Genomic DNA, 12,778 nt, shown 5'->3' with positions numbered 1-12,778 from the left:
GTGCCGTGGCAAAACTATAAAATGGAAGAACGTGAATAATGATGATGAGATATGAAGAAAACAAATAAGATACAGAGACAACAAACACTCAGAACTTTAAATTCTTCATGCAAAACCTCTAAAATTAATTTTAAGTTTAAGTTTAAAAATTTTAAGTTTTAAGTTTTAAATTTTTTTAAGTTTCATTTTGTCAACCACAGACATTTTGTCATTCTGGAACAGCAGCCACCCATTTTTTATATTTCTAATATCTAATTTTGGTGCAACACTTAAATAACAATAATAAACTTTATTTGTACAGCACCTGTCATACAGAATTGTCGCATTAAGTAATAATAAATAAAACCAGGAAATGAAATGAAACAGAGTTAAACATAAATGCTTAACAAGCAGTAAAACAGTTGATGCAAAATAACAGGATAAAGACTAAAAGAATGAGAAAAAAGAGGAATATGAACATAAAATCGTATGTACATAGAATAACCTTAGTTAAAAGCCGGATTAAAAACTTTTGTCTTTAACTTTTTCTTAAAAATACCGTCAGAGTTCGTCATTCTGAGATCTTGTCGGAGGGTTTTCCACAGTTTAGGGGTAAAAAGAGAAACTTCACCAGTGTTCTTGTGTGAAACCTTTGGAACCTCTGATAAAATAAGCAGTGGAGAACCTAAATGTTCTTAAAATGATAAATCTTTATTGATAAACGATCTTTAATGTATAAATGCAGATTTACCGCTCTTTAACTTGAGAGTCTTCCTTTTCCTTTTCCTTTTCCGATGTGCGTCAGAAGAGTGTTTTCCCTCCGCTGGGCAGAACACTACATCACCTCCAAATATCTATTTTTTTGTTTTTTAAATTTATTCAAAGAAGAACCTGAAGAACATTTCCACCAGCCAGCACCTCGCTGATGAAATGGAAAATGAGAGAAACATGGAGTGAAAAATAGAAGAGAGAGGAGAGAGGAGAGAGACGAGCACTCGAGTTTCATTCTGTCCTCCGTTCTGCTTTATCCTGCTATCACAAGATGTTACCAGTGTGTGTGTGTGTGTGTGTGTGTGTGTGTGTGTGTGTGTGTGGTGTGTGTGTGTGTGTGTGTCGGTAGCCTAAGTGAAAATGCCTGGGAGACTTCATCATTGATCATCTATATGGGCTTTTAGTGGGAGATGATGCAAGTGTGTCTGTGTATATTTATATGGGTATGTGTGTGTGTGTGTGTGTGCATGCACTTGTTGACACAGTTGTGTGTGTGTGTGTGTGTGTGTGTGTGTGTGTGTTAGTATGCCCACAGCACCTATTTATTTGTCCTCCTACTTCTTTTTTCTACTCCTCTACAACTTAATGCTCCTTTAGCGTCCTGTGAGCCACAGAGATGAGTGTGTGTGTGTGTGTGTGTGTGTGTGTGTGTGTGTGTGTGTGTGTGTGTGTGTGTGTGTTGGGAGGCTAATCTACCCCTGAGGGGCAACTCCACCATGCTGATGTCTCTCTGACTCACTGCCACTCAAGAGCTTATGACCAAACGCCCCAATAAACTGCTTCTGTGTGAGAGAGACTCACCATACAGCAACATGGAGGAGAGGCAGTTTGCAAAGGATTCTGGTCCAGCAGCAGGACCTGGACTGGACATGTTCACCTGTTGGTCACATGACACGGTTAGCTAACGCTTCAGTTGAGCAGCTGAAACAGTTAGCTTCAGGTTAGCTTCAGGTTAGCTTCAGGTTAGCTTCAGGTTTCGCTCACGGTTCAACAAGCAAACAAACAAACTGATGAGGAAAATCCTGCAAAGTGAAGACAGTTTGACTTTCCTCTCTTCTTTAAGGGGCGACCTCAGGGTTAGGACTTCAGTTTAGGGTTAAGAGTAGTATAAGGCAGAGGTGTGACCAAGTCAACTTTGCTCGAGTCCCAAGTCAATCTGTCTTCAGGCACAAGTCCAAGTCAAGTCCATGTCATTAAAGTCAAGTCTCAAGTCTAAATGTAGAACATCAAGTCAAGTCAGAACAAATCAAGAGTCCAGTATCAATTTAATATCTTAAAGAAAACTAAATATCTAGGACTTTTCAATGCAATATGGTTTTAATAGGATAAAAACTTGGTAAGAGCATCATGAGTTTGATTTCTATAATCAGTTTCAACTTCAATAAATTCAATCATTCCATACAAATTCAGAAAACAGAATTTAAATTCAGTCGTCCGCTGGAACAAATCTCATCACTTTCAATCTAAGTCATTTACACAAACACAAGATCTCAAGTCAAGACTTTAGAAACCTTTTCAAGTCATCAGAGTACAAGTCAGAGTCAAGTCCCAAGTCACCAGAACCCAAGTCAAGTCAAGTCAAGTCTTGGGATTTGACTTGAGACTGACTTGGGACTCGATTTTCTGCTTTTTGAGGAAGTGCATCTCTGTCTCAACCTACTCTATGAGTAGCCATGTCATTTAATATATTCCTCTCTCTCTCTCTCTCTCTCTCTCTCTCTCTCTCTCTCTCTCTCTCTCTCTCCCTCTCTCTCTCTCTCTCTCTCTCAGGGTAACATCACAGGTCTGACTGGTACGATGGATTTTAAGGACAGCGGCTCCAACTCCCACGTCCAGTTTGAGATTTTGGGCTCCAGCTTCAGCGAGACCTTCGGCAAAGACGTCAAGAGGGTGAGTTTGATTTTTCATATTTCATCATGGCCGCTGGATTCACTGAACAAAGTGAGGTGGTCAGGTGTGTGTTCACGAGCACCAAAGCACGCAATCCAATGAAATGTTGACAGGAGAGTTTTAGACTTTGCTGGAAACTCGCTGACGTCACATGAAGTTGCACAAAAATAAAATATTCTGTATTCCAGCCAAAGAAAGTGTTCGGTTTACAATTACACCAAGCATCATATTGTATCTAGATATGATCATGTTCACACTTCCTCTCATAAATTTACACTCTTTAATATTATTATTAATACTACTAATAATAATAATTAATCATAATAATTTATTCAGTGAGAAACAAACTTTAGATTGCTGCTTAGATGCTTAGAGGTTTCTATGGTTACAGTTCTGTTACAGTGTAGCATGAATGCTAGCTACAGTCATTTCTATGGTTACAGTTCTGTTGCAGTGTAGCGTGGATGCTAGCTACAGTCGTTTCTATGGTTACAGTTCTGTTGCAGTGTAGCGTGGATGCTAGCTACAGTCATTTCTATGGTTACAGTTCTGCTACAGTGTAGCGTGGATGCTAGCTACAGGTGTTTCTATGGTTACAGTTCTGTTGCAGTGTAGCGTGGATGCTAGCTACAGTCGTTTCTATGGTTACAGTTCTGTTGCAGTGTAGCGTGGATGCTAGCTACAGTCGTTTCTATGGTTACAGTTCTGTTGCAGTGTAGCATGGATGCTAGCTACAGGTGTTTCTATGGTTACAGTTCTGCTACAGTGTAGCATGGATGCTAGCTACAGGTGTTTCTATGGTTACAGTTCTGCTACAGTGTAGCATGGATGCTAGCTACAGATGTTTCTACAGTTGTGTTTAACTATTTTTTGGTGGAAGCTTGCAAATGACTTTAGCTTGTAATCAAATCATTTTAAATCAATATTTCATGACAGATGATTAATGTCTGTAGTTGTGTAATAAGTGGAATAATATGCAGGAAACCAGTCATTATTCCAAAATAAGCCCCATCAGGGTATCGGGGCGAGCGGCCATCAGCAGGCCGGTCCCGTTCAGCCTCGCTCTGTCTTCTCTCTCTCTGCTGGAATAAAGTGATTTAAAAAAAAGCTCCGCCGCTTTAATAAAGCTCGGTTCTGACCTGCAAACTGCTGGCAGCACATTCTGAGCCGTCTGCAGGGGCCGGCTGCACACACACACACACAGAGAGAGACACACACACACACACACACACTGACGCCCTCTCTTACACACACACACGCAGTTTCCTCTCTCTTACGTACATGTAACTTCTCACGTTAACACATGAACACACACTCTTACATACAGAGATACATGCACACACACACACACACACACACATTCTCTTGGTTTCACACACAAACGCATGCTCTCTCACTCACACTCATACAGAGATACACACATACATACACACTCTCTCTCTTTCACACATGAACACACTCACTCACACGCCATGATACACACACACACACACGCACACATTTTCTCTCTCACACACACATACTTCTTTCAAACATGAAAATACACTCTCACACTCACATTTAGACATACACACACACAGAAACACACACACTCTCTCTGTCTCTCACACATACACACACTCTCTCTTTCATACATGAACACACACTCACACTCACATGGCAAGATACACACATACACACACACGCGCGCGCTTCTCTCTCTCTCAAACATCTCACTCACATAGACATGCAGACATTCACACACACACACACACACACACACACACACACACACACAGTTACAGCCCAATACTACTGGATCTTAAATTTGCAATCATCTTGTTTTTTCTTCTTTTTAAACTCTTTTCTCAACCTGAAAAACTTTTTACGACATTATTTTACTACAACATCACTCTGAATTAGTGCTTTTCTGAAAATAGAACTGAGGGTCGTGTTCAGAAGTGTTGAATGTCCTCAGGTGTTAATGCTGCTTTCATGTCCTTCCGCTTCACATTAGAAGCCAGTGTCCGTGCTTTATCTCCATATTCATACGGCACTTACATTTCCGTTCAGTCCAAAATCAGCTTTAATAAAAGGCAGACTGACGTTGACGGCTCCATCAAGGCCCACTCGGTTTATTTTCAGCATCATGTACAGTGCGGTTTGTCCTCGGGCTTTTGTGTTGCTGCTGTTGTTATATCACCGCTGTGTAATGACACTGTTCTGTCTGCACTGAGAGCTGCCAGTGATACTGTAGCTGTCAGTGATACTGTAGCTGCCAGTGATACTGTAGCTGTCAGTGATACTGTAGCTGTCAGTGATACTGTAGCTGTCAGTGATACTGTAGCTGCCAGTGATACTGTAGCTGTCATGCTGTGTAAGACTTCTGGAGGTTTCAGCTGATATGATGAGCGTCTCATGTGACTCGAGTGCAGGTCATGTGACTCGAGTGCAGGTCATGTGACTCGAGTCCAAGTCAGGGCCATGTGACTCGAGTGCAGGTCATGTGACTCGAGTGCAGGTCATGTGACTCGAGTCCAAGTCAGGGCCATGTGACTCGAGTGCAGGTCATGTGACTCGAGTGCAGGTCATGTGACTCTAGTGCAAGTCAGGTCATGTGACTCGAGTCCAAGTCCAGGTCATGTGACTCGAGTCCAAGTCAGGGCCATGTGACTCGAATGCAGGCCATGTGACTCGAGTGCAGGTCATGTGACTCGAGTGCAGGTCATGTGACTCTAGTGCAAGTCAGGTCATGTGACTCGAGTCCAAGTCCAGGTCATGTGACTCGAGTGCAAGTCAGGGCCATGTGACTCGAATGCAGATCATGTGACTTGAGTGCAGGTCATGTGACTCGAGTGTAGGTCAGGGCCATGTGACTCAAATGCAGATCATGTGACTCGAGTGCAGGTCATGTGACTAGAGTCCAAGTCAGGGCCATGTGACTCGAATGCAGGTCATGTGACTCGAGTGCAAGTCAGGGCCATGTGACTCGAATGCAGATCATGTGACTCGAGTGCAGGTCAGGGCCATGTGACTCGAATGCAGATCATGTGACTCGAGTGCAGGTCATGTGACTCGAGTGCAGGTCATGTGACTAGAGTCCAAGTCAGGGCCATGTGACTCGAATGCAGGTCATGTGACTCGAGTGCAAGTCAGGGCCATGTGACTCGAATGCAGATCATGTGACTCGAGTGCAGGTCATGTGACTCGAGTGCAGGTCATGTGACTAGAGTCCAAGTCAGGGCCATGTGACTCGAATGCAGGTCATGTGACTAGAGTCCAAGTCAGGGCCATGTGACTCGAATGCAGATCATGTGACTCGAGTGCAAGTCAGGGCCATGTGACTCGAATGCAGATCATGTGACTCGAGTGCAGGTCATGTGACTCGAGTGCAGGTCATGTGACTAGAGTCCAAGTCAGGGCCATGTGACTCGAATGCAGGTCATGTGACTCGAGTGCAAGTCAGGGCCATGTGACTCGAATGCAGATCATGTGACTCGAGTGCAAGTCAGGGCCATGTGACTCGAGTGCAGGTCATGTGACTCGAGTCCAAGTCAGGGCCATGTGACTCGAATGCAGGTCATGTGGCTCGAATGCAGGTCATGTGACTCAAGTGCAGGTCATGTGACTCGAATGCAGGTCATGTGACTCGAATGCAGGTCATGTGACTCGAGTCCAGGTCATGTGACTCGAGTGCAGGTCATGTGACTCTAGTGCAAGTCAGGGCCATGCGACTCGAGTCCAGGTCATGTGACTCGAGTTCCCACCTCTGCTCGTTAATAATGATCGCAGTAATTATTTATAGATCATGTTACAACATCCTGTAAATGAGGAAGTGAACGAACACATCAGACAGCCGTCAGAGGAGGGAAGACTCCGGCTGACGCTCCGCAGCTCCTCACAGCTCACAGCTCCTCACAGCTCCTCACAGCTCCTCACACCTCCTCACAGCTCCTCACAGCTCACAGCTCCTCACAGCTCCTCACAGCTCCTCACAGCTCCTCACACCTCCTCACAGCTCCCCACAGCTCACAGCTCCTCACAGCTCCTCACAGCTCCTCACAGCTCCTCACACCTCCTCACAGCTCCTCACAGCTCCTCACAGCTCCTCACACCTCCTCACACCTCCTCACAGCTCACAGCTCCTCACAGCTCCTCACAGCTCCTCACACCTCCTCACAGCTCCTCACAGCTCCTCACAGCTCCTCACACCTCCTCACACCTCCTCACAGCTCACAGCTCCTCACAGCTCCTCACAGCTCCTCACAGCTCCTCACAGCTCCTCACAGCTCCTCACACCTCCTCACAGCTCACAGCTCCTCACACCTCCTCACAGCTCACAGCTCCTCACACCTCCTCACACCTCCTCACACCTCCTCACACCTCCTCACAGCTCACAGCTCCTCACACCTCCTCACAGCTCACAGCTCCTCGCAGCTCCTCACAGCTCCTCGCAGCTCCTCGCAGCTCCTCACACCTCCTCACACCTCCTCACACCTCCTCACACCTCCTCACAGCTCCTCGCAGCTCCTCGCAGCTCCTCGCAGCTCCTCGCAGCTCCACGCAGCTCCTCGCAGCTCCTCGCAGCTCCTCGCAGCTCCTCGCAGCTCCTCACAGCTCCTCACAGCACCTCACAGCTCCTCACAGCTCCTCACAGCTCCTCACAGCACCTCACAGCTCCTCACAGCACCTCACAGCTCCTCACAGCTCCTCACAGCTCCTCACAGCTCCTCACAGCACCTCACAGCTCCTCACAGCTCCTCACAGCACCTCACAGCTCCTCACACCTCCTCACAGCTCCACACAGCTCCTCACAGCTCCTCACAGCTCCTCACAGCTCCTCACAGCACCTCACACCTCCTCACAGCTCCTCACAGCTCCACACAGCTCCCCACAGCTCACAGCTCCTCACAGCTCCTCACAGCTCCTCACAGCTCCTCACAGCTCCTCACAGCTCCTCACAGCTCCACCCAGGTTTGTTCTGAGCATCCTGTTCAGTGCGGGACGGCCTCAGGCTGTGTGTGTGTGTGTGTGTTGCACCCCTGCTGCGACGACACGGCTCTGCACTGGAGTCCATCACTGGTGTTGTGCGTGTCATGTACGGTGCTGCAGGTTTTCTCCAGGCAGGGTTTTTACCAGCGGTGTGTCATGATGTTGTTGTGTTTTTTTTATACCTTTGCCTTGAAAATCTCAGTCGCATTTAGAGGATCATAATTCATGCAGCAGGCCTAAAAAAAAAGACATTTCTGATCCTCGCTTCTGATTGGCTGAATCCCGTTTAAACCTTAATTATTAAAGATTAACATAAAATATGAACGAGAATCCACTTTGTTTAGCAATTGGTGGAGAACTATGTTTCTTGGCGGAAGAATAACATTAACTATTACTTAACTATTATAGTGATGTTGGTGATGTGCTTCATCCCTGCGGCTCCATTCAGTAGTTAGTTGTGTTTCTCTTCTTGGTGGATAACCGGCCAATCGTAGATGAGGTGACGTCAGAAAATGTTTCAGGATGTAAAACCTCAGCGGTAAACGTCAGGTTTTGGTGTCAGTCCCTCAGAATCAAAGAGCGAGGGCTTCTTTCTAGAGCCGCCATTTTGCACCGAGAGACGTTCAACAATCATACAGGGAGAAATCCATCGTAGAAGAGGAGAGAGACCAGTTTCTCCACCACAGGAGCAAGAGAGAGACCAGCATGCACTGCAGGAGCAGGAGAGAGACCAGAATGCACTGCAGGAGCAGGAGAGAGACCAGAATGCACTGCAGCAGAGAGACAGGGTGGGGTTTGAGTGAAGGCGGCCGCAATCACTGACACGCACCAATGTAAACAGACTAGTTGCTAGCAATATATATTTGTCCATACGACCAGCTTTGATTGAATGCAACAAGGTCACACTCCTTTTCTGGAGGTTGTTGAAAGGCATTCTGGGAAACGTAGTAAATCACCAACTGCAGTAGAAGTAGATGAGGCAGTTTGAGGGAAAGTGGGTTCAGCAAAACAGTAAAATACAACAATTTATCACTAAATAACTCCTGGAATGTGTTGAACATCACAGATTGAAGATATATAACAGTGTAAGAGGATCTCTCTCTCTCTCTCTCTCTCCCTCTCTCTCTCTCTCTCTCTCCCTCTCTCTCTCTCTCTCTCTCTCTCTCTCTCTCTCTCTCCAGTGTAGAGTGAAGCTCGCTTGCCCAGCAGCTCTCTGAACTGTTTCAGCTCCATTTTATTACAGTTATTGAATGTTAGGAACGCTCAAATGGATGATGAACATGATACTAAAGAAGAAGATTAACAGTTTTAACTGGGTGGACCGTCCCTTTAAATTCCTAAATCACCAACATTAGGATCAGCCAACAGTAAGGAGATGAAACAACAAACACTGACTGATCAACACACACACACACACACACACACACACTCCGCTAATTTACACGCTCTTTCTTCATGTTATTATGGAAGAGGAGAGTCATGATTTATGCAACACTTGAGGTCCAACAATTCTCAATTCATTATTTTGCCGATCATTTAATAAGTTGTCGGACCGCATTGTGTTAACCTCGCTGAGCGCCGCTCCTGTTTTGACTTTGAACCCCGCTCCCTCGCTGTCAAACCAATCAATATCTAACAGGCCGAATTAAGTTTTAATTAGCGCTCAGAATATTTATAAGCGGATGAGTCGTAAGTCGTCTCGCCGTCGGAGTCGAGGTTTTCTCCGTCGATACACAGAAGCTGTGAAACAAAACAAAACGGCTCGCGTGGTTTCATCACAGCGTGACCCGAGAGCTGCAGGTGCTTCACACACAGATCCATACTCTGCTGTGATCATGTCTTTTATTATTCAGTTACATGTGAATCACACAACCGCCTTTTTTTCCAGGTGCTTCAAGCAAAAGAAATGATCTTATCTACATTTAATATAACATCAAAAATAAAATAGATAGTCAAAAACAATTAAATATACAGTCTTAAATGCAGCAGCAGATAGTATTGTACTGTGTACTGTTGTATAATACTGTACAGGTTAGTGTAGTACTGTATAGCATGGCAGTTGTATACTGTATTGTATTGTAGTGTCTAGTATACTACTGTAAGTACTGTAGTACTGTGCAGTCTAATATAGTACAGTGCTGTATAGTATACAGTATTGTACTGTATTGTGTAGTATAATGCTGTTTAGTATTTCATAGTATAGTCGTGTATAGTAGAGTGTAGTACTGTTTAGTATAGTAGTACATACTGTATAGTATAGTATAGTATAGTATAGTATAGTATAGTACTACATGGTATAGCATAGTAGTGTATGTAGTACTGTACTGCAGTATAGTGCAGTAAGGGGGGAGAAGAGGAAATAAGGAGAGAGGAGGAAAGGAAAGGAGGAATTGAGGAGAGAGGAGAGGAGAGAAGGACAGAAAGAGGAGGAGAGGAAAGGAAGAAATAAGGTGAGAGGAGGAAAAGAAAGGAGGAATTGAGGAGAGGAGAGGGATGTTGAGAAGAGAGGAGAGGAGAGAAGGACAGAAAGAGGAGAGGAAAGGAAGAAATAAGGTGAGAGGAGGAGAGGAAAGGAAAGAGGAAATAAGAGAGCAGGACATAAGAGAGGAGAAAATAAGGGGAGAGGAAAGGAAAGAGGACAAAATAAGAGAGGAGAAGAAAAGGAAGGTTAGTAGGGAGAGGAGAGATAAGAAAGAAGGAGGAGAGGAAATGAGAGGAGGAATAAGGAGAGAAGGGAGTTGGAAAGGAAGTGAGAGGAAAGGAGAGGAGGGAATAAGGAGGGAAATGAGATAAGGTGAGGAGGAGAAGGAGGGAAGGGAGAGGTGGAGAGGAAAGGAGGGGAGAAAGTGAGAGAAGGAAACAAGGACAGAGGAGAAAAGGGAGGAGGAGAGGAAAGGAAGAAATAAGGTGAGAGGAAAGGAAAGAGGAAATAAGAAAGGAGGACATAAGAGAGGAGAAAATAAGGAAAGAGGACAAAATAAGAGAGGAGAAGTAAAAGGAAGGTTAGTAGGGAGAGGAGAGAGAAGAAAGGAGGGGGAGAGGAGGAGAGGAAATGAGAGGAGGAATAAGGAGAGAAGGGAGTTGGAAAGGAAGTGAGAGGAGGGAATAAGGAGGGAAATGAGATAAGGTGAGGAGGAGAAGGAGGGAAGGGAGAGGTGGAGAGGAAAGGAGGGGAGAAAGTGAGAGAAGGAAACAAGGACAGAGGAGAAAAGGGAGGAGGAGAGGAAGTAAGGAGAGGAGAGAGGACAAAATATGCTAAAATATAATAGAATCTAACAACAGTCAGATTCACCTGCATGAAGAATATTTCACTTTTTAGGAGAAAAGCGACTGAGACGATTTCTGTTGTTTCCAATGAAAGAAAATCCTTGAAAGAGTCCATTTGCATTGGAACCAAACACCATTATCCACACACACACACACACACACACACACCACACACACACACACACACACACACACACTCACACACACATTATTTTATTCATACTCACCTTTTAGAAGCATACATAACAATTTAGATGATTTAGCAGCTTGCAGGCTCTATGTGTCAGTGCAAGGGTTTAAGGGCATGCACACACGCACACACACACACACACACACACACACACACACACACACACACACACACAGACAGAGCAGTTGCTGCAGTAATGAAGATTTAATCACCTGGCTTCTCATTCTGAGTTATGAGGCTCTCTGTGTTACATTATGACCATTAGGAGTACATAGGCCCATAGCTATTTCACACACACACACACACACACACACACACACACACACACACACACAATGAGGACCCCCACACACAGTTAATAGCCCTCTAAGACAGATACACAGATGTCACACACACACACACACACAGATATTACCGCAAGCACACACAAACATTAAAGATCCACACACAGTTATTACCTGTCTCATAAACACACACATTCACAAATGCATGCAGAAACACACACACACACACACACACACACACACACACACAAATGTTACCATGTAGAATAGAATAGAACTGAGTAGAATAGAGTAGAATGGCAGGAGAGACAGGTCTGTAATCAGAAGATCCAGGTTCCAATCCCTACCTTGACCTTTGACCTCCCTTACACAAACAAATAAATAAAATAAGTAATAGAATGAATGAATAAAATAATGCATAAATAAATAAAACAATACATTTTCAGGTCAATATGTTATTGTCCACACGGGAAAACTGGGTTCACTGACAGTTTAAAAAATAAACACACTGACACAAACCATGAAAAACAATAACAAGACAGACGACAACAATATCAAATAAACAAAACAAATTAGATGCTGATAGAAAAAGTGCAAAAGTTCAATAGGAAGCAGATAATTGCAGCGACTCATTTCATGTGTAAATGAATCTGAGCTGCTGGAGGAAGAAAGAGTCTCTGATGCTTTGAAGTGAGATGGACTGAATAAACAAGTAAACAAACAAACAAACAACCACAAATAAATATATGATAAAAATAAACAAAATAAAATACGACAATGTTTGGTGGAGGGAGAGACGGGGCGAGTCGATCGTGTTTTGTCGTGCAGGTAGACGCTGTCTGTTGCACACACACACACACACACGCACACACACACACACACACACACACACACACACACCTACACACACACACACACACACACACACACACACCTACACACACACACACACACACACACGTGTTATCCAAATCTCTATCTCCATCTTTCTGTCGTCCACACCTCCACTATCCTCTCCTCCTCTCCTCCTCTCTTCTCCTCCCCCTCCTCTCCTCCTCTCCTCCCTCTCTTCTCCTCTCCTCCTCCTTCCCCTCCTCTTTTTTGTCCTTCTCCTCATGTTCTCCTTTCTCTCCATCCTGATCTCCTCCTCCTCTCCTCTTCTTTCTTATCCACTCCTCATTTCCTTCTTTCATCCCTTCTCCTCTCCTTCTCTTTGACCTCCTGTCCTTTACTCCTCCTTTCCACTCATCCTCCACTCTCTTCTCTCCTCTCCTCCTCTCCTCCTCTCTCCTCTCCTCTCTCTCCTCCCCTCCTCCTTCTCTCCTCTCCTCTCCTCCTCTCCTCTCCTCTCCTCTCTCCTCCCCTCTCCTCCTCTCCTCTCCCCCCTCTCCTCTCCTCCTCTCCTCTCCCCCTCCTCCTCTCCTCT

General features: G+C 44.9%; 1 protein-coding gene across 2 annotated transcripts in view; it reads left to right on the top strand.

Annotated features, from left to right (window-relative positions):
• Positions 1-12,778, top strand: part of LOC139918919 (glutamate receptor ionotropic, delta-1-like) — a 590,452-nt gene that overhangs the window by 512,950 nt on the left and 64,724 nt on the right. For both annotated transcript variants that reach the window (XM_078290849.1, XM_078290848.1), the window contains exon 8: positions 2,521-2,640. In XM_078290849.1, coding sequence (XP_078146975.1) covers positions 2,521-2,640 — 120 coding nt within the window. The remainder of the gene's footprint in view (positions 1-2,520; positions 2,641-12,778) is intronic.

The sequence above is a fragment of the Centroberyx gerrardi genome, chromosome 20 (genome assembly GCF_048128805.1).
Source record: "Centroberyx gerrardi isolate f3 chromosome 20, fCenGer3.hap1.cur.20231027, whole genome shotgun sequence".
Lineage (NCBI taxonomy): Eukaryota > Metazoa > Chordata > Actinopteri > Beryciformes > Berycidae > Centroberyx > Centroberyx gerrardi.
The sequence above is the reverse complement of the archived record's forward strand: the minus strand, read 5'-3'. Positions and strand labels throughout refer to the sequence as shown.